Below are 26,692 nucleotides of genomic sequence, written 5' to 3'. Positions count from 1 at the left end.
AAGCCCGAGAATCAAACCCCACCTCTCTGTCTTCTGCCCAGCTGTAGGCTGTAGCCATCTTTACTCACCAATCAGGGATAACTTGGAGGGTCAACATGAGAATATCCTCCCTGGGGGCAACCAGGGCCAGTATTTAGCAGTACAATACATAAAAACAGACCAGACCTCAGCATATCAGTATTTGCTGGAACATCTCACATTCTGTGGAATGATGGATCCACTATGTAACACATAGAATTGTTTCTATTGCACCAAAATTCTTTGCTCTGTCTCTCAACTCTTGGCAGCCACTTCCCCTATCTTCAGTTTGACTTTCCCCAAGATGTCTTACAGTTGGAATCACACAATTTACAGCCTTTGAATTTGGCTTCTTTCTCTCAGCAGCCAGCATTTAAGACCCCTTTAAATTTTTCTTGGCTTGGTAACTCTCTTCATTCTTGTGCTGTGTACTATTCCTTTGTAAGGATGCACTAGATTGTACAATTCTTCTGTTAAAGGCCATGTTGGCTGCTTCCATCTGGGCAGCCATGAAAGTCCTGCTCTATGTGTCCTGGTGTAGGCTTTTGTGATCATGCTTTTAGCTTCCTGGATTGCTGGATTTTAAGCTTTGAGAATGTTTGTCTTTTGATTTGATTGATTGATTGATTGATTGATTGATTGATTGACAGGTTCTCACTGTGTTGCCCTAGCTTGGAACTCACAGAGATCTTGCTGGCCTCTGCTGGGATGAGAGGCATGCACCACTACTTCTGGCCTGTGGCTTATCTTCTCATTTCTCTCTTTATTTTTTTTTCCTTTTTTCATTCTCCTAAATATTATTCCCATTTCATTTTTTTCTTTCCCTCAAACCTTTAAAACATGCAAATAAACAAAAAGATAAAAAGAATGTCTTAGTGGTTAAGGAGACTAGCTGCCCTAACAGAGGACCTGGATTCTATTTTTAGCACCCACATGTTGGCTCACAACTGTCTATACCTTCAGTCCCAGACTTTCTTTGGCCTCTGAGTGCACTGCATGTACATACTACACAGACATTCAGGCAAAATATCATACGCATAAAATATAATAATAATAATAATAATAATAATAATAACGACAAGAACAACACAGATTGTGGGTAGTGACCTGGTGACTGAGATCAGACCTGTACACACATTAAATTATGCCTGTATTGAAGTGTCTTGTGAAATTGTTAATGGTGGTAGCTTGTTTCCTGAGGGTTTGCTTTGTGCTCAGTTAACAGTAAACCTTGTAGAGATGGAGACAGACGCTGTCCAATATCTGCACTCTTGCTCTCCTCACTCAGCAGGTGGGAACAAGGCTGACTCTGTAAAATGCTTCCCCCCGGGCACACAGGCTGGCTGTGGAAAGCTCAGTTGTTTTTTTTTTTTTTTTTTTTTTTTTTTAAAAGATTTTTTTTTTTTTTGTAAACAAGTACACTGTTGCTGTCTTCAGAACACCAGAAGAAGACATCGGATCTCATTAAAGATGGTTGTGAGCCACCATGTGGTTGCTGGGAATTGAACTCAGAACCTCTGGAAGAGCAGTCAGTGCTCTTAACTGCTGAGCCATCTCTCCAGCCCCAGCTCAGTTGTTTTTAATTGCTGCTTTAAGGAGAAAAGAGGGCCTAGGACATATGGCCCAGGGTGCTCTGACTGGAGTGCCTCTACGTGTCTTTGGTTGGTTTTGAGCAGAAGAATTTGGTAAGCTATCAGATCAGCCTGTGAAGAAAGATGGACTTGGGAAGCAGAGACTGGAGGAGGAGGAAGTCCTGGGGACAGTTGGGACTGGGAGTAAGATGAGCTTTGGTTCTGGTCTTGTGCCATTTGAGGTGACACCCTGGCAGAGGTGTCTGGCATTAAGCTGGAATGCCTGATCGGCTAAGTATGTTTCTGTTTCTACCATGAGTTTTGGAACCCTTCGGAGCCACTCATATTGCTTTGTGATTTTTGTGGGGCTTGATTGCTCAGCTCTCGTAGTGTCTTGGTGTATTTGAGAAAAATTAAATAGTATAGAGAGCTGTAAGGTCCGGACCTCAGCTGTCAGCTCCACCCTGGAGGGGAATACCAGGAGTAGTCGTAGTGAATTTGAAAGTTTGTCTCAGATTTGAGTAACTCTGACACCAGCAGACACTCCTTGAAACGTGTATAAAGCCAACCATGACTTGTTAGTCAGTGGTGTCTGTACCAAAGTGCTGTCACTGAGGCCTGGGCTTGGGGTCCTCCTTGCTCCCTGGCCGTGCTCACCCTCATTTGACCATGGAATCCCTTCTGCAGTTCCTCAGGCCCCCTAGTTGCACAGGTAGAACCTTTTGCTCTACAGGTAAGATTATTAAAATAATTTTCTCTAGTAGATATATTTCTTTGTTACAAAGATTTAGTTGTAAAAAATATACAATGCCATCAATATGCACATTTTTAAAAATGGGTCATGTAAATGTATACATTTAAAAACAGTAAATCCCTTCTCTTCCAAGTCACTGCCTGAACTTAGTCACTGTTAATGGTAAGTTACAGATCTTGCTTTGTGGGAACAGGGAAATGTATACATATCTGAGAGAAGCATAGACCATGTGCATACATGTATCACATGTGAAACTAACTGTGGAGAGGACAGCAAGTCTTATGACCATTATGTCACTAAACAGACTGTAATCCTCATTGGAAGAGTAGACAGACGATGCATGCCAGTGATTGAAATCCTGGATTCTGTTACAGACTGTACGTTTTTAGCATTTCCGGATCATGAGTGCTATGCTGTGCATCCTTGTACCCATGCCCTTAACCCTTGTGAAATATTTCTGAAGGACAAGATTAGAGAGTTTGGAAATTATATGAACCTCTGAGAGATTTGGTAATTCATACTTTCACCTGTCCTCCCAAAACACAGACCATCTTTGTGTCTATATGTGTAGGTGTTTCCAGTCTGTACCAGGGAAGCTACCAATTCTGTAGCAGACAACAGCTGGATGTCTGTAGTTCTAGTTCTATAGTTCTGTAGTTCTAGTTCTGTAGTTCCCCAGTCTAGTTCATGCAGACCCTGCTTACCCAAGGATAGCAACAGAGTTTCTATCACTGGTGGCCCCAGCCCAATTGCAAGCCCCAGGTTGTTTGTTGACTGTAAACTAGTGATCCTTTGATCACATCCTTAGGGGGTAGTATGCTAGAGCTGCTTCCAGACTAAAAAACACTTTTACTAGTTTATCTTATAAAAGCTGCTTTAAAGGATAAATGGCAGAGATGCAGAAACACAGGATGATCTGGAGGCTCCCCAGCTTCTGTGTCAGTGACGTCAAGATGTGCCCCCTCCTGGCTCTTGCTCACCCTCAGGGATGCTCCAACATGTGCTGTCAGTAAGCTCTGCTAGACCCAAGCCTTTTGGGCAGATGTGGGAAGCTTTATCCTGTAAGCTTGGATCTTCTCCCTCATGTCCAGGTGGCAGGGTGGAAGACCAAGCCCTGAGCCTCCTCTCTTACCCTGGTCTTCACAGCGTCATCGTGATGTTATCCACCATCAGCCAGCTATCAGTGGACAAAAAAACATGGATTGCCTTAAGGATTCCAAAGACTGCAAGGTAGCATTTCAGGAATCAGGGACAGAGACCAAATGCGTAATTCTCATAGTCAGGGCAGTGTTGCATAGTGTAGTCTTGGCCATAGAGCTCAGTTCTCAAGAGCTGCAATATATAATTTTACCTGAGCTGCACCGGATGTGTGGTATTTTAGAGCTTTCTGGTATTACTGTGATCCAGACTCTGGGAGAAATTGTTTTCTATGTGTAGTTAGATGGTTGTAGAGGCATGCAGTTGCATTGGTGTGTGAAAGACAGCCTACAGAACTTGTCTCTGTCCTGATTTATTCTAACATCATGATATCAAGTTTATACCCAGCCAAGAGTGGGCACTTCAGAGACAGAATTTAGTCTCTGAAGTACTTAGTCAGTAAGCACCTAGATTCATGTGATTCTGTGCTAGCAAAGTCATGTAGGCTGTGCTAGAGAGATGGTTTAGTGGTTAAAAGCACTGGCTGCTCTTCCAGAGGTCCTAAGTTCAATTCCCAGCAACTACACTGTGGCTCACAACCATCTGTAATGAGATCCAATGCCGTCTTCTGATATGTCTGAATACAGCAACAGTGTACACATATTCATAACATAAATAAAATCTAAAAAAAGTGTTTCTAGAAAGAAAGGAAAAAAGAAAGAAAAATATATCAAGATTTATTACTGTATGCATTGTGCATGTCACTGAGTTGTATAGAAAAGCTGTGTAGACAGGGTGTGTTTGACATGAGTAAGAGGTCCCTACCAGGTCTGAGATGGGTCTCCTTTTCTTACTGATGAAGGGCATTTTGCTTTAGCAGCTTGGCCTTCTACCTTCTACACACAGATGGTTGTGTTGGCACATGATCATCTATACCGTAGCACTGGGGAAGCGAAAACAGCAGGCCTGCCTGAGCTGCGTAACAAGACCCTGGTTTTAAAAAAAAAATAAAACGGTGGCAGGGGTTCTCTTGACAAGCGTGCACAGGGCCCTGGATTCTTCTAGCCACTTAAGGAGCTAAAGAAATACAGTAACTTCTGGGAGCAGAAGGGAGATGATAGTTTATAGACTATTAAGTACCATGTGTAGACCTTTCTTTTATAGTGCTGAGTATCCAGTCCCAGCCTCCACATCACATGCTAGGCAAATACTTTACCACTAAACTGCAGCCTAGCCCTTAGGGAAATCCTGTCTTAAAACTTGTAGAACCCTGAATAACTTCCTTTCAAATTAATGTGCTGGCAGAAAGCCCAGTATCACAGCACTGAAAGCAAATTTTAGAATCTTCTCTACTGTACCACTGTGTAGTTTGTTTTCATGTGTCGTAACAAGGACCTGTGATCCCTATCTGAAACCTGTCAGCAGTGCAGAACAGACCACTAGCACCCTTTACAAAACCTGCTTTGATGAGTTTTTTCTCTGTTCTTGGAAAGAGAAGACTCAGGGCAAGGCTCAGTGTGACAAGCCCTGCTCATCCCATATACATTCCGTTCAGAGAACAGACTCTCTCCCCCACCCTTCAGTTTCTCGAGACAGGGTTTCTCTGTATAGTCCTGGCTGTCCTGGAACTCACTCTGTAGACCAGGCTAGCCTCAAACTCAGAAATCCGCCTGCCTCTGCCTCCCAAGTGCTGGGATTAAAGGCGTGCACCACCACCGCCCGGCAGAATAATTTTTTACTTTTTATTTTATGTGCATTGGTGTTTTGTCTGCATGTTTTCTGTGTAAGGGTGTCAGATTCCCTGGAAATGGAGTTGCAAACAGTCATGAGTTGCTGTATGGGTGCTGGGAATTGAACCTGGGTCCTCTACAAGAGCAGCCAGTGCTCTTAACAACTGAGCCATCTCTCTAGCCCAAGAACAGACTCTCTTGACTGGTGTCTTCTGGCCTAAACTTTAACTGGCAGGTTGACTCAATGGTTCTGCCTGCATTTGAATTAGAAACCATGCAAGGAAGCCTTTATGCGGTAGAGGTAGTCAAATTTTCTGTTCTCTCCCCCCACCCCCCAGATGCTAGCATCCTGCAGAGAACTGGTTTATCTCGAAGCTACAGATAAACTCTCATAATGTACCACTGACCTCTGCTGACCTCGACACCTGCCCAATCCCAGGGAGCACCTTACCTGCTGAGCCATCTCACTGTCTCTTGGGAGTTTTTGTTTTATTTTTGATACATGTTTTCACTATGTAGTTCTGGCTGGTCTGAAGCTTGCTGCATGGATCAGGATGGCCTCAAACTTTTGACATCCACCTGCCTCAGCTTTGGGACCTTGGGAGTTTCAAGATCCAGACATTACTCAGTATTACATGACAAATGGCCAGGATGTGACCATGTTTATCATCATTTCTTCTGGCTTACATGGCTCCTGCTTGGCAGTCTGTCCTGCACATGGACACATGGGCAAGCGAGCATAACCCCTAGAGCCACATGTTCAGGGGACATAACTGTTCTCAGGCAGGGCCTGAGCTAGAACTCAAGAGTTCTTTTAGGCAGCAAAAGAGACAAGAACAAAAGGTTGGTTGCTTTACTGGTCACATTTTTTTTTTAAGTCATCAGTGCCTCATGAAGTAGAAGTTGCAGCCAGTGAAAGTGAAAAGGAAAGGATTTTTTTCCTTCCTCAAAGCCAATTTTGGTCTACTTGAGTTTCTGTCTTCCTGTTCCAAGACCAGTGGGCTTTCTAGTTGCAGGCACCCTCTTTAGGACATCCCTGACCTCACTTCCCAATCCCAGGGAGAGCTGAAAGGGTGCTTCTCTTGAGTCTCTTCCCACTTCCTCTCTCCAGGGTAACTCCCCAAGGTCTCGGGAACTTGGAAGCATGGAGTGCTACTTTCATGCCCTCTGCCGCACAGCACAGCTTTGGTTCTGCCCACAGTTCATTTGTCCTTTGGTCCTGTCCAGTACTTCCTACCCCACAGGGCCCAGACAGCTGTATGTGTGTGTACAGTGTTTCTGAGCTCCTTTCTGTCCTAGGTCTTCTCCTGTGATGATGTGCTCTAGGCCTGGCCACTCTGTCCGTCTGATACAGTTGTCAGGGTGATCTTTTAAAATACGTACTCCACATTGTAGTCAAGCTATCCCCAGCCCTCCCTTTTAATTTCCCTTTTTTCTTTTCCTTTCTTCTCTTTCTTTCACCTTCTTTTTTCCCCAACTCACTCCTTCCCTTCTGTGGTTCTTGGGGATGAACTCAGCCATTGAACATGTCAGGGGTACATTCTTTACCACAGAGCCACATCTTCAGCCCAGCCTGAACTTCTTAGCTTTGTTGTTGTCCCGAGCCTGTCTTTCCCTTCAGATGCACGTCTGTATTCCCTTCCAGACATACCTGTCTATTTGATGTGCTTGTGCGTTGGGTTTCATGCCTTGCCCACTGCAGTCTCTGGAAGACTGCAGCGCCTTCTCAGAGCCCTTCTTCGCCTGCCATTCTTCCTGGGGCACTGCTGGGGTTCCCTGACTAGCTTGTTCATTTGACAGTTAATTTGTTAAGCTAATGCCGTACTGTTTTGTTCCTCGTGGAGAGGTGGGATGGTCAGGAAGTTCTGCTGCCTGGGCTCAGGGCCTTCCTTCCTTCCCACTTTGTGACTGCAGAGTCTGAGACCTGGCCTGCATGCCTTTGGTTTTAAAAAGAAAAAGGAAGGCAAAAAACTCACCTATAGCTTAGTTGAGGACCACACAAGGGATTTCTTATTTTCTTTTAATTAAATTCTGTATATTACCATTTTAACTTGTATGATTATAATATTAAAATGAAGGCAAAAATTTGCAAGTATAAATTCATCAGCTGAATTATAAGACTTTTAAGATTGTTCAAGAAACTGACTTCTTAGCGGATTGGCCCTGCTCACGTCTGCTTTCTGCTCTCTTCTTCAGTCTTCATGAAGAAATCAGTGATTTTTATGAGTACATGTCCCCCAGACCCGAGGAGGAGAAGATGCGGATGGAGGTGGTGAGCAGGATCGAGAGTGTGATTAAGGAGCTCTGGCCCAGTGCTGACGTGAGTACTTGTCCTGGACCTGGGCCCGAGGCAGAGCCTGCTCCAGACTGTCTGATGTAGTGGCTCACTCGCACTGTAAGGGCTTTGGTAGGGGTAGTCTTCTTCATGTTGCAGCAGGCTGTTAACGATGTCCTACCCATGGCTAGCCTTGAACTCAAGCCTCATGCTTCCCAGACACATGCCACACCCACCTTTGGTCAAATCACGTCTTAAAGGCAGACAGTGTCCTACAGCCTTTAGACTTCGGGGTTTGTTGATGACTTTCTTCCGCTCAGATGCTTTACCCTAAACTGTTCCTCTTAGTTCTGAGTAGCACCTAATCAAGTGGACAGAAACTCAAGCTCATTAATGGAAGGAAAAGATGCAGCCAGCCTCAGTACAGTACTTAGTTAGTAGAAGGGATTCAGCAAGGCTTCGTCTCGGTTTTTATTCTAGCTGTCAGTGTAAACATTACAGTTTGCTTATAGCTGTCGGCATTTCTTTTGCTACTTGAACTTGATTGTCTGAGGCAAACGCAGGTGAGTGTGTGCCTCTCGTTGCAAACCACTCTTTGTTCCCTGGCCAACTTCTTTTGGTTTCTCAGTCAATGAACAGGATCTTTGCCTGGGTCTCCACTTGTGTGTGTGTCTTATTATTTGCATTCATACTTCACCCTTTAGGGATTCCTTCAGATCTGTTCTAGAATCCTCTCTGTTCAAAGAGTAACTGACTTTTTGTTGCATAGTTTCTTTAGACCTTCCTGAAGTGATGTAAGGGCAGCCAGGAGGAGGTTTGTCCATTTGGCAGAAGAAAGAGGTTCAAATGTAGGTAAAGAATAGAAGGGAAGGTATGGTGTTCAGTGAGCAGCTGTTCTTCACTGCACTGTGATCACTCCCCTGCCCAACTGGTTCTGTTCCCTGGGGCAGAGCAGAGCTGGCTCCACCTGGCATGATTCAGTAAGCACTGCTGACATCTAGTGGGTAGAAAGGGAAGTTTCTGGTAGTACAGTGACCAGCAGAGACCCTATAGCGAGGAAGGACCTGCCCCAGATTAAGATGCCATGATCTTTCGACCTTTCTGAGGTAGGCAGTTGTGTTCATACAAATAGAAATGCAAGGATATGGTGAGGTTCCGGGTCTTTTTCACCAGAAGGGTTTAGCATTATCCTAGACTCGATTTACAGACACATGTAAAATTGGGTGCCACTGTTCTCAGCGGGCCAAGATTCTCAGTTGATTGCACGTCAGGATCTTGTAAAGACTGCTCCTGATACTCTCTTGCACTGACCTACACACCAGTACATGGTCAACAGCTGAAGTATTCTGAATTCATGAGAGAACTCCTGCAGAGAGAATAGAATTAAGGATTTGTGATCCTCCTTGTTTTGTAAGAGGATACTAGCCTTTGGAACATAGCTTGTGAAACTTGTGTATAATGTGACCACATGTATATTATTACATGTATGTGTAGGCATGTGTGTGGAGGTCAGAGGACAGTTGTTATAGAGTCAGGTTTCTTCTACCTTTATATGTGGTCTGGGCATCAGGCTTGCAGAGCGAGCATCTTTAACTGCTGAGCCATCTTCATGGCCTCAAGGTCTCTGGTTTAGATTATATGCTATGTTCTGAGTGCCTGTGAGGCACGGTGTCCCTACTTTAGGAATGCCTGTATTGGGGTTGGGAACCTCCTGCCATTCTAAAACACCAATAGAGGGCAAAAGGAACATGCATTTCTCTATAGGCACCTTGATGTGATTTTTTTTTTTCCTCCCTGTTCTAGGTCCAGATATTTGGAAGTTTTAAAACTGGCCTGTATTTACCTACTAGGTTAGTATATTTATGAAGCTTTGAAAGGATTACTGTATACTGGGGCTACTGAATGTGTCTAAGTAGAAATGGGGCTTGTATGTTATTATTTTTGAGACAGAGTCTCTGTGTAGTCCAGGCTGTCCTGAAGCTTGATTAGAACAGTTATCATAATTGAGATATGGAAAAGACACTTAAGTAATGAGATTGGAAGTAAATGTGTGTATTTACACATTGGAAGAGGGCTTGGTAGTCAGGCTTATGCAGCTTAATTTTCAGATCACATTCTCATTGAGACAGTACACTTGAAGTTTAATACCAGAAAAAGCAAACAAACAAACCAAAAATCCATTCACTGATATAATACGGTTAAGGTTCTATTTCTGCCAACACTGTCCTGTGTCCTGGGGCCTAAGGTCTGTGAAATAGCTGAGGATGTGCAGTCGCTAAAACTCACACTCCCTGCTTCTCCTCTCCTCTGCTTCCCTTCCAAAACTTACTGCCGTCAGCACATTGATGTTCTGAAGCAGAGAGGGAAAGGGGCTCTCAACGCCCTAACTTGAAGTTGGTAAACATAATTGTCAGCTACAATGAGGACCTAACTGATGCTTCTTAAAACCTTCTCACACGTGTCCCTACAGTGATATCGATCTTGTGGTGTTTGGGAAGTGGGAGAACCTGCCTCTCTGGACCCTGGAAGAAGCCCTTCGGAAACACAAAGTCGCTGACGAGGATTCCGTGAAAGTTCTAGACAAAGCAACGGTAAGTTCTTAGCATTGTGTCTTTGTAAGCCTTATTACCTGCATGAGAAACTTGGACTCTAATCTTGCATACCACAGTTGGGATGTGACTCAGTGAATTATTTTGTGAATGTCACAGTGACTATGCATAAAGACTATTATTAAAATGACTGAAATGAAATAACTGGTCCTGGCTGTACACTTCTTTAAGAATAATAGCCAATTTTTCATGCATAATACAGTCAGGACTTCAGTATAAAAATACAAATTACTAGCTGGCAGTGGTGATGCAGGCCTGTAATCCCAGCACTTGGGAGGCAGAGGCAGGTAATCTCTTAGTTTGCGGCCAGCCTGGTCTACAGTGTGAGTTTGTTTTTGTTAAATAGCCCCTAGTTATAGCAGAAGATATTGTTCTCTTATTTTGCATTTGTGATCTTGTAAATCAAGGCCTTTTTCTAAAGGTTATATTTTTATTTTGTGTGTGTTGTTTTGGGGGCACAGCAGAGGGCTTTGGATCCTCTGGAGCTGAGCTGCAGGCAGTTGTGAGCCATAATGTGGGTGCTAGGGTGCTAGTTCTCTGAGTGACGACTCTTAGCCATTGAGCCATTTTTGTAGCCTCTGAAGTCATGCTTTACACATGCCTTGTGTCAAAAAATGTTTTGGATAAGATGGGTTGTATGTATCGATTTTTGTGAACTTTGTTATTTTACTTATGTTTGTGCATACACCCTGTAGGTGTGGGGGTTAGAGGACACGTGGTACAGTTAGTTCTCCCCACTTTGTGGGCTGGGAGTCCAACTCAGGTTGTCAAGCTTGGTTCTCAGAGCACTTCATGTTTTTGTGTTTTCATGAGAAGCGTAGAGATCACAGGCCTAGCTAGTGAAATGTATGCCCTGATTTTGCCACTTACTTTGGGAGACTATTTTAAACTTTTATGTCTTCTTTTTCTAGGTTCCTATTATTAAATTAACAGATTCTTTTACTGAAGTGAAAGTTGATATCAGCTTTAATGTCCAGAATGGCGTGAGAGCAGCAGACCTCATTAAAGATTTTACTAAGGTCAGAGCCTTGCTACACAGTCTGTATAGCGAAGCTATTAAGAAAGTTTGTCTCGGGCGACTGCTGTGGTGTGCTGTGCTCTTCTGCTCAGCTATTATGTGTGCATGCATTTCTCGTGCTTCCTGTGACTGACTTTGTGAAAGGTTGTGGACACTTCTGAAGGCCACCTCTACTCTGGTTTCATAGGCTGAGTGACATGGGAGCTCAGATGGTGCTACATGGTGACTCCTGCCAGTTTTTAATCTCCAAGTTTAGATTAGAACCTTAAAAGTCTTACTACTTTATCTTGAGATAATGTTAGATTATTTCAATTGGTTCCAAAATAAAGAAGTTGCCAGCATCATACTTGGAACATTTTATAGATCAGACAGTGGCTGCGGCTTCCCCAGAGCTGAAAGCATTTTGTTCTATGCATTCACAGCTCTTAAGCAGTTCTCCAGTTCCTTGTCATCTTGGTTTTTGTATTTTGGTTTGTTTTTGTTTTTGTCTTTTTTTAGTTTTTCAAGACAGGGTTTTTTGATGTAGCCCTGGCTGTCCTGGAACTAACTCTGTAGACCAGGTTGGCCCTGAACTCACAGAGATCTTCCTGCCTCTGCTTCCCATGTACTGGGATTAAAGGCATGTGCCACCAATGCCCAGTCTTTTGCTTTTTATTTTGAGGCAGAGTCTCACTATGTGATGGGCCTCAAGCTTTTAATCTTTCTAGATAGTATCTAGGATTGCTGGGATCATAGTTGTGTCCTACTGAGGCTTCTTGCCTGCTGAACCTTGCTTCCCTATCTCCATCAGACATGGAAGAATATAGAAGATAGAAAGAGGGCTGGAGAGATGGCTCAGCGGTTAAGAGCACTGGCTGCTCTTCCAGAGGTCCTGAGTTCAATTCCCAGCAACCATATGGTGGCTCACAACCATCTGTAATGGGATCTGATGGCCTCTTCTGGCCTGCAGGATACATGCAGGCAGAATACTGTATATATAATAAATCAATAAATCTTTTTTTTAGAAAAGATAGAAAAAGAAAAATATCTCTTTTGCAGGGGTTATATATATGTGTATAGCTTTTCATAAAAAGAAACTACAAGTTTCAAATTGTTTGCTTAATAACAAGCAATAGAAGATGACATGAAAAGCCGCGGTCGTGAACTGTAGGAGGTCTTGTGTTCTGTGTCTGGAGCGTTAAAAGTTCTAGAGGGGTCATACCTGTCAGCTCTGAGAGCCCTGCCCTGTCTTCTCTAGAGTAGGGAGGAAGAGAAGGCCTGAATGGCGGTCTGTCCATTAGATGATAGCAGGACACTGTGGGCTTGGGTAGCTGCAGAATGGAAGGGGAGCCACTTAGAAATGATTTCTATTTTACTGGATTAGTGCCTTAAATGTTCGGGTGCTTTGGCCTTTGTGCTGTTTTTGTTGTCTGTTTATAAGAGACCATTCTGTGATCATAATAATATGGTTAGATGGTTAGTATGTCTGTTCAGACAGCATGTGGCTGCCATTGTTTATGTCACCATGAGGAGAAACCCTTTCATTACTTAGAAAGGTTACTTTGAAAATTGAATATATTACAATTATATACCAAATTTTGTATTTATAAGGACCGATTTATGCCCCTGGTGATGCTTTGGGCTATTAAAATATAGGAATTCATTGAAAATGTAATTTCATTTCTCTTTCAGAAATATCCTGTATTGCCATACTTGGTTTTAGTATTGAAACAATTCTTATTACAGAGGGACCTTAATGAAGTATTTACAGGTGGAATTGGTTCTTATAGTCTCTTTTTAATGGCAGTCAGTTTTCTTCAGGTAAGTTGTGTGGGTGTGCTATATCAGTGTGCACTGGGAAAAAGATAAACTACTTGCAGAAACATTTGAGGAGAAAATTTAGATCAGAAATTTTTACAGTGCTTCTCTTTAAACTGGGTACCTTTCATATAATTTAGCTAATTAGTGTTTAAACATTCCTAGGAAAGAGATTGAGACTTTTTACTAGATGTGGTAACATGTAATGTTTGGCCTGCTTTCTATAAATGTGAATGCAATAACAACCAAAAAACAGGACGGTCTGGAGCTCACTGATCAGTCAGCAAGGTCTGGGTTCAGTGAAAGACCTTATTTAAGAGTATGAGATAGAAAGTGATTACGGAAGACAGCTGATGTCAGCAGCAGACCTTTGATCCCGCATGCCTCTGTACTTACACTTAGACGTGCATTTGCACATACAAGTACACACACCCCTTGAACATACATACATACACACACACACACACACACACACACATACATACATACATATACAGCACACACCTACATAGTGGCACACACAAAGGGGCTAGGAGATGGCTCAATCAGTAAAGTACTTGCCGTTGCCAACATGGATCATTAAAGCCCACAAACAAGCTGGATGCAGCAGCACTGGAGAGGCAGACAGGGATCCCTGGGGCTTGCTGGCCAGCCAGTCTATCCCCCTGTCTTGTATACTTCAGTGACAGACCCTCTGTCACTTGCCTATCATGCATAAAGTCTGGGTTTGACTCCTTAGCACTGCTACCTAAAAAACCCAGGTATGGTGGCCATGTTGTGGAAAGCAGATCTCTGTGAGTTCAAGGCCAGCCTAGTCTACATAATACATTCCAGGACAGCCAGAACTACATAGTGAGACCCTAAACATAAACAAACAAGTAAATAAATGAATATTGTGGGAAATGATTTGGGAAGACACATCTCATCACCTACTGCCTTTGATACGCATGTATACAAACGTACACCAGAAATAAGAATACACTTAAAGCAGTTAGCCGTGTAATTTGAGCTATAATTGAGACATGTTCTTTGGATAAGAGTTCTAGTTTTGCCTGTTTGGCAATGGTTGCCAATAACCAGACTGCTGAGTGAGATGAACTCCCTGATATGATTCACACTCAGTCTGATCGGCCTGGTCTATACCCACGGTGCATTGCACAGTTTTTGTAACATCAGCATAGCTGTCAACAGGTGCATGATTTTGATGATAGGAGAGTGCTCATGGAAGTTGGGATCTCACTTCTGTCCCCTCCTTCATAACAGAAAATACAAAATAATTTCTCTCTTTTTTTTTTCTGTTTTAGTTACATCCCAGGGAAGATGCTTGCATCCCCAATACAAACTATGGTGTTCTCTTAATAGAGTTTTTTGAATTATATGGACGGCACTTCAATTACTTAAAGACTGGCATCCGGATAAAGGATGGTGGTTCCTATGTGGCCAAAGATGAAGTACAGAAGAATATGCTTGATGGCTACCGGCCGTCGATGCTTTATATCGAAGATCCTTTACAACCAGGTATTGAGGTTAGGGGACTGTGGGGGCTTCAGAGGGAGCATCACTCATGCCTTACTCTGCTCAGATGAAAAATGCATGCTTTCTAATTAATACTTGTTTAAAATCTTATCATACTAAAAGAAACACATCTCAAAAAAAAAAAAAAATGCCTTGCAGGCTTCCACATAAGTTGGGGTAGTATCCACTTGACTTTTTCAAAGCCAAGCAGAAAAGAATTCACTTTGGGGTGGGTTTGTAGCCATCTCTCCTTTTGTGGGCTGTTATTTCCAGCCAGTTGTCAGCAGAACTTTAAGGAGTAAGGTGGAAGTCCTCAGACAGCAGTGAGCATGGGCAGAAAGGCTCCAGAAGATTGCTCTTACTATGTTCTGACTGCATCTTTCTCTTCTGTGTGGCCCTCCTGTACGTTTCTAACTTTGGGAGTGGCTTGAAAGAGAAGGGAGTGCAAATTTCTTCCTCACTTTCACCAAGTTGTATATATTTGCCTATGATGTGGAGAGGTATGTTCATAGCGAATACAGACAAAGGACAGGCAGACAGCACCCTTCCTCCCTTACTGTAGTCAGTGTCGCTTGGCTTTATTCCTAGAAGACAATAGCCAGCTGTTTCTTTGTATATGTGATAAGGAGTCCTTGTTGGGCTAAAGCAGGCAGTGGGTGGGTGTACCATAGCAAAGCACTGTGCCGATGTTCAAAGGCTGAGGAGCCAAGGAAATGACTGACAGCCCACTCATGATGGTTCTCCCATGAGCAGCTATCGCCCTTGTTCCTGAACAAGGGCTGGTCACCCTTCGTTCATGTTAAGCAGCAGCCAGGATTACTTTCTCCGTATCCTTTTCTTTTAAAGGTAATGATGTTGGAAGGAGTTCCTACGGGGCCATGCAGGTGAAGCAGGCCTTTGATTATGCCTATGTGGTATTGAGTCATGCAGTATCGCCGATTGCAAAGTACTATCCCAACAATGAGACCGAGAGGTAAGAGTCTGGCTCGCCAGCCTGCTGTGTTGACAGTGGTTGGTACTTCTTATCTTCAAGTTAATGGACACCTCTTTTGTTTTTGTTTAACCTGTGCAGCATATTAGGTAGAATAATTAGAGTGACGGATGAAGTTGCCACATATAGAGATTGGATATCAAAACAGTGGGGCTTGCAGAATAGGCCCGAGCCATCATGCAACGGTAAGACCTTTTCCTTGAAGGTGAACTGGGTCTTAGAGGCTTTTTCTGTGTTGTGTGTGTTTAATGGGAAGAAACGTTTTCCAATCTTTTGCCACTTTTTCAGGAAATGGTGTTACCTTGATAGTAGATACTCAGCAGTTAGATAAATGTAATAATAATCTGTCTGAAGAAAATGAAGCCCTTGGAAAATGTAGAAGTAAAGCCTCGGAATCTCTTAGTAAACACTCTTCAAACTCTTCATCAGGTCCAGTGTCCTCCTCCTCTGCCACGCAGTCCAGCTCTAGTGACGTTGTAAGTATGACACATGCTGCCCCAGCCTGCTTGCCTGCTCTCTGGGGACACTCAGAGGCACTAAGGAGGTTTTCAATACCTTTCATTCTTGTACTTTCCTCTCAACATTTTTTTTTTTTTTTAAAGAAACCTGTCAGTGACATCTTTAGCATTCTGTGCTTCGTTAACATTCACCTGCTTATTTCTAACCCTCTGTCCAGTAGTTCCTCTTCCTCTTTGATCTGTTTCAAAGATGGCAGTGTCACACTTCACCCCAGCCTCAGTTGCATGCATCCTGGATTTAGATGGCTAGGTTATTCTTTATGTCTCACTAAGTTTTATCACCACACTCACGTCACGCAGAGCTCCAATAAGAGTGTCCTCTCACTCCAGGGGAGGACTCCTAACCAACAGTCCCCAGTCTAACTCCCAGAGGGCACCCTTGTCCTTGTAAAGGACTTTCTACATCACATTTTAGTTTTTCCATGTAGGGGTTCATAGAACTGTGGTCCCATTGTATAGAATATTATTTATAAGGCGGCTTTCACCTTCTTATGCTTTTTTTTTTTAACTTTTTGAGATTTCTAATTGAATTAATTGATAAAATATGCATATTTGATAAAAGTATAATTCAGGGTTCCCAGCAATGATGTCAAGCAGCTCACAGCTGCCTGTAACTCTAGCTCTTTGTATGTGCGTGCGTGCATGCATGTTGTGGATCTCACTATGTAGACCAGGCTGGCCTCAAACCATATTCACCTGCTTCCGCCCACCTCCCAAGTGCCAGGATTAAAGGTTCGGTGCATGAGTGTTAATGGATTCAGTGTTTACACAGCTAGTCTCACTCTGGATTTAGGATGTTTCCAGCTAGGCATGGTGGCACATGTCTTCAGTCCTGGCACTTGGGGGGGAGGCAGAGGGAGACAATTTTCAACCAGGGCCATATAGAGAGATGGTGTCTCAACCCCCTCCCCTCCTCCCCTAAAATTCCCATGTTCCTTGGCAGCCTCTCCTAGCTCCCTTCTCCGTAACCCTTTCCTTAGCAGCCTCTCCTAGCTCCCTTCTCCGTAACCCTTTCCTTGGCAGCCTCTCCTAGCTCCCTTCTCCGTAACCTTTGCTCTACCTCTTGTCTCTATTATTATTAATTACATCTCACATTAAAGTTTTTTTGTCAAAAATTTGAGTTTACTTAAAGTTTAAGGTAGATTTGTCTTTTCTTTGAATTTTGACTTTAGTATGTAATTTACGAAATGTCCTATTAGGGTCTTAGAAGTACTTGCATGTGCCCTAGGTTTAGTCCCCTGCACTGCATAAATCAGGCTTGATGATGTATACCTGTAATCCCAGCACTAGGGATGGCGGAAGCAGGAGAATCAGGAGCAGGAGTTAAGGACGTGCTCTGTTACGTAGTGAGCTGGAGCCCAGCCTGGACTAAACACGACTGTGTCTCAGAGACACAAGAGGAAAGAGATAGGGTTTTCATTTTCAACGAATGACGGCGTCTCGTTATGGAGTCGTGAATGTTGATGTGCTGGGTCCTTGCGTCTGTGGGCTCTGGATGGGGCTTTGGGAAACGGAGTAAATGCTAAGCTACATGTCCCAGGTAGAGACTGCCTTGAAAAGAAGAGTTTAGCTATGACTGACATGTCAGGGAGTGTGCCAGCATAAGCAGTCAAGAAACCAGGTGGGGCTGAGAACAGGGATCCCTGCCCTAGACGCTCAGGTATGCCCCTTAAACCTGCCATTTTGCATTTGATTGAAGATATTGAACCATGCCTGGGTCCTAGGTCCCTCCCTCCTCATGGTGGTCTTCCATTGTTTATATAACTTGCTATAAATAAAAGTTTACTTCAGCTGGAACTTACGTAGGCCCATTCACAATTGATTTAGCAATCAGCTAGATGTGGTGAGTGACTTGGCAATAAATAGAAGCACATGCTGACATAGATCACTTTGAATGTGTGGAGACGGGGCTGGGAAGGACTCGGGGAAAGAGTACTGGCTGTGCAAGCAAGAGGGCCTGCGTGTGAACACCCAGTGTCCCCTGACCTGAGTGTGAACACCAGTGTCCCCTGACTCAAGTGTGAACACCCAGTGTCCCCTGACCCGAGTGTGAACACCCTGTGTCCCTTTTAAACAGGCACAGCTGTGTTTGCCTGTAGCTGTACTCTTGGAAGCAGACACAGAAGCTTCTCATTCAGTGAGGAACCCTGTCTCAAAAAATAAAGTGGAGGAATAGACAAAGACAAAAATGTTGTCTGGTCTCTGACTGCGTGCTTTGGATGCACACACCTTCCCACACACAGCGTTAGAAGGAAAGCCTCCTCGGCTCCCAGATGTGGCTGTTTAGACTAGAAAGTACTTAGCTGAAATTGTTGCCTGTCTGAGTTTTGAATATGAAAATGACTAATACATGGCTTTACCCGTGTGACTTGTGCTAGGATTCTGATGCAACGCCATGCAAAACCCCCAAACAACTGCTCTGCCGTCCACCCACTGTCAGCCGGGTAGGCTCACAGGATGTCTCCTTGGAGGTCTCTCAGGCAGTTGGGAAAATGCAGAGCACCCAAACCACTAACACACCCAACAACACCAACAAATCCCAGGTGGGTAGAATCTGCGCTTGTCACTGCTAGTGTTCAGTTTCAGATAGTTAGAATTTCTGTTTTTCTCTTTTAATTTTTAAAATGTATTTATTAAAGCATTTACAAGTATGAATAACCTGTCCATATTTACTAGAGTTGATAGAATTTCCAGGGCATGCTTCTTTCCATGGTTATAAGCTCCGTCAGACCCACTCATTCTCATGCCTTTATTAAACACTAATATTTCACAGTGGAAAATTTTCTCAGCACTTGTTAATGTATTGAGAAAATACATTATTTTGCTGTATTTACTGTTACTGGACAGATCACATAACAGTTGTGATTTTTACGGATTGAAAACCACATAAACTTATTCTAATTAATTAAATTTAACTCTTGTCTAATACTATTATTGGAAGAATAAATAATGAAACACAACCTGAAAAAGCAGAAATTAGAGAGAGGCAGCGTAGTATCACGTTTAATAGCGTGGGCTCAGGGTTTTGATCCCTGGTCCTCAGTGGTGGGGAGTGTGGCCTTGAACATCCCATGAGCCCCTCTCTTTTACTTTCTCATCTACTGGATGGACTTAGTTGTATACTTCCCTTATCCATAAAGTGATTACAAAAATAATCTACCTTTTCACTTTATAATGAATAATGTTAATAATTACAACGATGCTTAGAACAATTAGAAAATGTTTGGTGTGTATTAAGTATCATGTAGTTAGAATTTCTAACATGAGCACAGTTGCTACCATGAACTTAAAGAACTCTCTTGGTTAAAGAACAAACTGTTTTGTCAAACCAGATGTCCTGAGGCTCCTTTTAAGATACTGTTAACATAGATCTTAGTGCCAGCCAAGCCCCTTTTACACGTTGAGCATGGGGCTGAGGATGTAGCTGAGTAGAGCAGGCTGTTGAGTGGTCCTCATGGCTGTGCTTGAAATGCACTGGCATGCAATGTCTGCAGCATCTCAAGAAACAGTGAGTTCTTTGTTCAGATTTGATACCTGTTGCTGATGACAGTCACCAGGTAGCTGGGAGACAGATTCAGTTGATTAACATCAGCTTTGACTTAAGTATTTTTAGTTGACAAATAGTATTACTAGTCAGCCATGAATAATAAATCCGGCAAGGGAAGAAGCTTTTGATACTGGTCTGTGGTATAAGTTTTCTTTCCCATCCTCAGGTGTAGCAGGGACCATGGGAAAAGGCCTCTTGGAGGTTGTGATTTGACTTGCCCAGTCCACTGTACCTCCACAGCCTTAACATGGGCACCAAATGCAGATGCAGGGAAGGACAGGGCTAACCAGAGACTGGTGCCAGTCGGAAGCCACAGGAGCTGTCATTGGGAACAGGAAAGGAGCAGCCACTGCCCCAACCTGCCTCTAAACTGCTTAGGTCTGACAACCTCTTCTGATAGTGCTCCCGAGCATGTGGTGTGACCGGTGGGAGCTCGAGGAAGGTTTCCTGTTGTACACATGCTGACAGGAAGGGAAGCTAGTGCTCTGCTCTTTAGAGTTCGCCCTGTTAGTCCTCTGTCTAGCCTCTAGAACAGTCTATGATAGCTGGGTGTGGTGGCACACCCCTTTAAGCCCAGCACTCAGGAGGGGAACCAAGCAGGTCTCTTGAGTGTTTAAGGGCAGCTTGAACTACAGAGGAAGCTCTAGATCGGCCAGGGTGACAGTGAGGGACTCTCTCAAATTGGCACCTATGAGAGGTGGCGGTGGGGATCCTTGTTAAGTAGCGTGCCTGCCCATTTCTAGTTTTGGGCGCTGCTCTGCATTCAGGTTTGTCAGTGGACAGCTCTGCTGTATTTCTCACTGCTTTCTTCTTCTGCAGCATGGATCAGCAAGGCTCTTCCGTTCTTCCAGCAAAGGCTTCCAAGGTACAGCTCAAACCAGCCATGGTGCCTTGATGACAAGCAAACAGCATCAAGGCAAATCCAATACTCAGTATTACCATGGCAAAAAGAGGAGACACAAGAGGGACGCGCCCCTCTCAGAGCTTTGTAGATAGTCGGCGCTCTGCGACGGACTGTCTTCTGTGTGCAATGATCTCGTGCTCAGGACAGTTGCACAGGGACTCCTGGGACGGCAGGAGCCTCACACTGTTCAGACGTTGATTTAGCAACTGCGTTTTTTCCCAGCTCGCCACGGAATGGATCATGAAGACTGACAACTGCAAAAACAAAAAGCAAGCAAAAAAGGGGGAAAAAGGCTGCTTATGTGATAAGTCATGTGCTACAACAGGGTCATTTTAAGATTTAAAGCTTGAATGTAAAATAAATAGATTTCTCATTGGCTTTATGCAGAGTTATAGGAAACAGTGCTCAGTGTGGGTAGCTGATAGGAACAAGGAGCAGTTTCAAGGAGACGGGTGGGAAGGTCAACAAGAGCATCTCATAGGAAGTCAGACTCCAAGAGGGAAAGTGATTTGTGCATGGTTTTTTTTTTAAATAATTTTGCATATATTTGCCATTTTATTGTGTGTATATATAGAAGACCATATAGGAAATTGATATTTGTAATAGTGGATTTGTTAATACTTTTTACATAACATTACTATTTGAATTGTAAACAGATTTTTTTCTCAGGATTAGTTTGAAGAATAATCTGAGTTGTCGTCATTCTAATACATGCAGGGAAGTGATGAGCTCTGGTCCTGTCTGTTTTCTTCAGCATTGACTTCATAGAACCCTTGTGACCTGCTTCGAAATTCTTTCCTCTCTAAAGAAAAGGTTTATGGTGGCAAATGATGTTTATTTTATTTTGTAAAAAAGAGAAAATTGTACTATGTACTTGTGTATACACTGAAGAACCTCTAGTCATCTCTTAGAACTAACGCACCTGCTCTACAGTGCTGCTGTCTTCCTGGGCGCTGGGCCTTAGCAGGACTTGTGTGTGTTTCCTAGCAGTCTTTTCTTCCCCTCTCCCCTCTTCTTCCTCAAAGGAACCGAAAGGCCTCCCTGGGCCTAGGCTGTTCCTGTCACAGTGCGACCGGCTCTAGCCCCACAGCCTTCGTTCGCTCGCATGCCGGCTCCTCTGACCCTGCGTCCCGTGTGCTTGTCGTCTCCTCTCTCATTCTTTTTAGGTTCGTGCTTACTACTGTGGGAGAGAGTAACTGTAAACAGCTTTAATTAAATCATACTTATAAAAAAACTATTTTCTTATACTCCACTTTATGCTTTTGGTATTGTCGATCTTTAAAAATTAAATGGTCTTTGATAATGGATCGATTTTGTATTGCCTTATTAAGACCAAATACTTCTTGTCATCCCATTCTTTATCCTCTCCTTTAATGGAATTGCTGTCTTTAATTAAAACTTTGTAAACACTGGCTTGTTTTAATCATCCTGTAACTTTTGGCTGTGGTCAGCTACAAGTGCAAGCGTGTAATCCTGTTACTCATCGCCTGCTGAGTTGAGACTCAGGTGGGGTGTTTAACATAATGGACTGTACACGCTCCACTTGTCATAAGAGTGGTCTTTGGAGGTGAAAGCCCTCGTGTCTAGCATCAGTGTGTGTGTGGCTCTGTTCAGTACGGCCATTTCCGAGATGGGATTCTTTTATATGTATATGTGTGAAGTACTGTTGGCTTTTAGGGATTTCTTTTCTATACACTTAGGAATACTGAAGACCAATCAGACCATAAATGGACACTTAGTGCAACTTTTTATAATGAGAATAATGCTATAAAGTAAGACCAAAACCGGTGTCATCACTGAAATTAACAATTTTCATTATGTTCATATTTTAATTTACAATGGGAAAAAAGAAATGTGTTCCACAACTGGAAACTCACAGTACTGTGTAAACTGTGGAAGATTTTAAATGTGATGTTATTTTGACTGTTTTCAATTTTAGAGTCACATTTTATTCTGATCAGAATTTTTATCAAGATGTTGAAGTTTTGTTGTTTTGAAACTAGTTTGTCATAACATATTGTGCATAATCACAGTATTTATTTTGTAGGGCTCGTGAATGTGTAGACTTATGTTTACTGCTAAGGGAACAATTATTTATAAAATAATATTAAATCCAGTATTAGCTGCCTATTTCAGACACTTAACACCTGCAGAGATCTGTGTTACATTTACCACACTGAAGTTTGTTTTAAAGAATCACCCTCATTGTTGAAAGTAAATGTACTCTTAGGTGGGTTATTAGTGTCCAATAAGCATGTGATTATATTAAGGTGGTGATAGCGGGAAGATAATCTTGATTCCATTGGGAATCTTAGGTTTTCGTAAATTTATTGGGAAAATAGTTTTTCCTGTACTGCTGCCGTTTCTTTTTGGTAAACAGTATCTTTCTAAAAGAAAAAGCATGAAGGAGAACTGAGGTGTGTATCCATTTCCCCAGATGACCAGCGTTGTACTCGTGAAGACTGTGTATCTGGAGTGAGCAGCGTCACAGAGCTGTTCATTTTTCAATCTGAAGTAAAATACTTTCAAGAACTTTGAGTTTGCCTGCTCATTTGCTCTGTACATCGTATCTTTTGTATCTGACTCCCTTCTGTCTTGAATCGCAATACTTTGCATGAAGATTTTTGTAGCTATCTCTGAAACGTATCTTAACCGTTCTGGTTGGTCCTTCGGTACCCATGGATCGCTAGCATTCCTGGGTATTCTTGGAGGGGAATTTTACAAATACTGCCTCCCTGTGGTGAGGTTTATCTGGTGGTCACCCTTGTGTACCTGTCCCTAGGAACAATAAAATACTACTACGTAGCTGCAGTGCTTGGTGGCTTAGAGAGGTATTCACAGGGAGTCCCAGTGTGGTTTGGGTAAATCCATCTGAAAGAAAGTTTCCTTTTTGGCTGGAGTTACAGTGTGTCCAGGATGGTCCCTACTCTTCAGTGGCTTTTGTTGGAGGATTCTACACTTAGTTTTCAAGTCTATCTTCCATCTATAGAACTTCAGCTTTTAAAATAATTTTTAGGAGATTGTGTGTATGTGAGTATCTGCATGAGTTTATGTGCACCCTATGTATGTCCAGGAGCCCATAGAGACCAGAAGAACATGGCGGATGCCCTGGAGCTAGAGTGACAGCTGTTTGTACCACCACCATGTGGGTGCTGGGAGCTGAGCGTGGGCCCCTTGAGAGAGCAGCAGGCTCTTTGGACTGCTGTGTTATTACTGCAGGCCTGGGTTTTTGGCCTTCATGTGTGCTCCCTCCGGTCTTCAAGCACCTGACCACATTATCTGTTTGTCCTGTTCAGAGGACGTTTTACTTCAGTCTACACTGGGAACAATTAGGTTGTTTAATTCATCCCAGACAGTCATGGATAATGCCCATGGGTCATAGGTGATGTCTCTTTGTGGGGTAGAGTTAGGATTTGTCTACGGGGAAGATGTTAGGATAGGCTGTATAGTCCAGCTGGCCTCTAGCTTGAGATCCTCTTGCCCCAACCTCCCAAGTGCCAGCCAGCATTAAAGGTGTAGGCTACTGTGCTCTGCTTGAGAAGGGCATTTTGAATGGTCTCTTTTGCTCCGTAATCTTGAGTCTCCTATGTTTTTCTCATCCCGTCCTGTGAGACAGCAAATGTGTATGGTGTACAGTGGCCTTTGGGTTATTGCTTGACAGGCAAGAGAGTCAGAAAAAAAGGTGGAAACAGGCAGCGTGGGATCCTGAGGCTGTGGCCTGTGTCTGAAGAATATCCTGTCCGATGTCTGCGGATAGGCTCACAGAATGTTCTCTGGAAATTACCCCCATGATAAGTCCTGGGTTAGTTTTTGCAGTCCCAGAGTTTGGCTGGTAAATAGTTAAGAACCGTTCCGTTTCTTTCGTCCTGTTTGCTGGGGATTTTGTGTTGCCCAGAACCAAAGAACATTCACAGAGAATTGGTTCTAATACATTTAACTTTTAGAATTAGTTGTTAAGCTATTAGATGACCCCAGTTATCACGGATAGATACTAAAATGTTAACTTGATGATCTACAAGCCCATAGAACAATCGGAGAGCGGGGGGACACATCTGTGGGTCTGTGGGTCTGTGTGTTTTGAGACAGAGTCTCAGTAGGTAGCCCTGGCTGTCCTGGGATTCCACCGGCTTCTGCTTCCCAAGTGCTGGGTAAAGGTGTGTGCCACCATGTCTGGCTTGAAACTGTCTTAATAAGGAAGCAGCATCCACTGGAAGCAGTTAGTGAGCCAAAGCTGTAGAGGTTGCTTTTTCGGCTTGGCCTGTTACAGTCAGTTTTAATTTCCATCAAGTGACAGAGTTCATCTAGTGGAGTACTGAGAAGGTGCAGGCACACCTGGGAGCAGGGTTTCTTGGGAGTATCGTCATTTTGTCTCTTCTCAACTCAAGAGCTCCGAGTGGTTTCCTGCTATTGTATCAGAGTGTCCATGGGTAGAATAAAGAGAGGGTAAAGAACACTGAGGCTGTCCCTCAGTATTTCACACAGCTTAGACTTGGGAGCTTTTCTGTGGGAACTTAGATAGTCTGGTCAATTAACCGATTGCTCAGTTCACTCTAATCAGAGGGTTCATGTTTTGAGTAAATATTTGGCCTCCTACTAAAGGCCCACTTGGTTTGCCCTTTATCTCTAGTCCAAAAGAGGCAACGAGAGAAGGGTAGCAGAAGGGGCCTCAGCTGGCTGCCATGGGAGTGTGAGGCTTAAGTACGTCCTGGACTTTGTGGAGGTGCAACAGGAGATCATGTATTGTAGTGAGTCTGTTAACTGATAGTTTTACATTTCAGTTTTTTTTTTTTTTAAATAAGGAAATGGGTCTGTTTGTAGTCTGAACTAGACTGACACTCTTATTTAAGTTCCTGCCTCTTGTCACTCCCTCAGCTGTGTATTCCTGCAGCTTCCCTGCAGCTTGAAGGAAAGGTCTCTGTTACGGAGTCTGGAGGAACTTTCCGTTAAAAGTTCTAATGGGGATTGTGGGGCTCATAGTGGTTGCTCCTAGGTGGTGTTGGGGGCTTGGAGAAGCACTACAGCCAGTACCTACTGGGGTGTAGAGCTTGCCTCAGTACCCAAACCTGGGTTGTCCGTCTCAATTATGGACTGGAGTGCAAGCTCATTTTCCTTGGGTTCCATGCATTTACAGCTGTTCCAAGATCAGTTTAGCCTTTTATACATGTAGCTGCAGTTCGTTGCAAAACTTGGTGTCCACACCTAGTCTCCAGCTTTTAAGATTCCCTGTACATCCCACTTAAGAGTTCAAGTCTTTGAAAGCTCAGCAATCCCGTGACACTCCACATTGCTAAGGAGCGCTGCTTCCGTGTGCATTGTTAAAGGGGGAAGGAGCGGTAGCAGCCAGTGTGGGTTTTGGACAGAGTGGGAAAGGCCACTGGGATCAATGCTTCTGTGGTAGCATATCCTATAGACTTGCTTAGAAGTCGGGCGACATTGGTTTGTGTCTAACCAGCTCTCTGTTTATTTTTCTTTGATAGCATTGCCTTCAGTGTTAAGCAACGCAGACGCTCATGAGGTGCTGGAGGTCTGAGTCCTCAACTCTCCAGTCTTGTCTAGTTTCCGCTGCAGAGGCACTAAAGGGACTTACCAGAAAGAGATTTGATACAAATGGTTTGTGAAATCTCGACATTTCCTGAGGCCATGTGACTGGGCACCAGTGACGAAAACAGTGAATTTCACACCCGGAAGCTTTTTTTCTTTTTTTTTTTTTTTTTTTTTTTTTTTTAAGCTCACAGTGTCTTCAAAGATGTCAGTTGTTTGCCTTGAAAGTTTATAAATTGCGCTCTATGCACACACCCCATCCCACGGGTTCATTATTCACAGTCTGCAGTTCAATAAAGGCTTCGTGCTTTCATTTATCTTGAGAACCGCTGGTATGAGCGTTTACGTAAAACCCGAATAGCTGCTTAAGGAAACTTCTAAACATAGCCATGGTTAGCTAGAGTGGACATTTCCTTGCTCTACTGCTGATGGCAAAACTTCTTTTTGTTCTTACAAGTGCTGCCAGCGAGGAGTGAGAGACATTCCACCACAGCCAGTGCGAAGCTAGAAACATTTGGTTATTTGCAATAGTGACCCAGCTTTTTATTTGTTTGTTTTGGTTGGTTTGGTTTGAGCTAGGGTTTCACTGTGTAGCCCTAGCTGATCTAGAACCCACTTCCCAAGTACTGGCATCAAAGGCATGCCTCACCATGCCCAGTTTTCTCTTGCTCCTTAACTGCTGTAAGGAACCGCATTAGTCTGCTGTAGGTTTGATGGTGCAAGGCACACAGACAGTTTGGACAGGGCAGGGAGGAAGAGGGCTGTGG

At 43.4% G+C, this 26,692-nt stretch overlaps 1 protein-coding gene across 2 annotated transcripts in view; it reads left to right on the top strand.

Moving 5' to 3' along the window:
• The window catches only part of Tent4b (terminal nucleotidyltransferase 4B), a 64,677-nt gene extending 41,755 nt beyond the window's left edge, over positions 1-22,922 (top strand). The window contains exons 2-12 of one of the 2 annotated variants that reach the window (XM_028755520.1): positions 7,407-7,530; positions 9,289-9,335; positions 9,956-10,076; positions 11,006-11,113; positions 12,784-12,912; positions 14,214-14,427; positions 15,271-15,397; positions 15,497-15,600; positions 15,845-15,891; positions 18,312-18,476; positions 20,300-22,922. In XM_028755520.1, coding sequence (XP_028611353.1) covers positions 7,407-7,530; positions 9,289-9,335; positions 9,956-10,076; positions 11,006-11,113; positions 12,784-12,912; positions 14,214-14,427; positions 15,271-15,397; positions 15,497-15,600; positions 15,845-15,891; positions 18,312-18,476; positions 20,300-20,476 — 1,363 coding nt within the window. In that variant the 3' untranslated portion in view covers positions 20,477-22,922. Of the gene's footprint in view, positions 1-7,406; positions 7,531-9,288; positions 9,336-9,955; positions 10,077-11,005; positions 11,114-12,783; positions 12,913-14,213; positions 14,428-15,270; positions 15,398-15,496; positions 15,601-15,703; positions 15,892-18,311; positions 18,477-20,299 lie in introns of both variants that reach the window. The other variant, XM_028755519.1, reaches the window with a different exon arrangement.
• Positions 22,923-26,692: the final 3,770 nt, after the last annotated feature.

The sequence above is a fragment of the Grammomys surdaster genome, unplaced genomic scaffold (genome assembly GCF_004785775.1).
Source record: "Grammomys surdaster isolate TR1022 unplaced genomic scaffold, NIH_TR_1.0 126063, whole genome shotgun sequence".
In the NCBI taxonomy this organism is placed as follows: domain Eukaryota; kingdom Metazoa; phylum Chordata; class Mammalia; order Rodentia; family Muridae; genus Grammomys; species Grammomys surdaster.
This window is presented reverse-complemented; position numbering and strand designations above follow the sequence as displayed.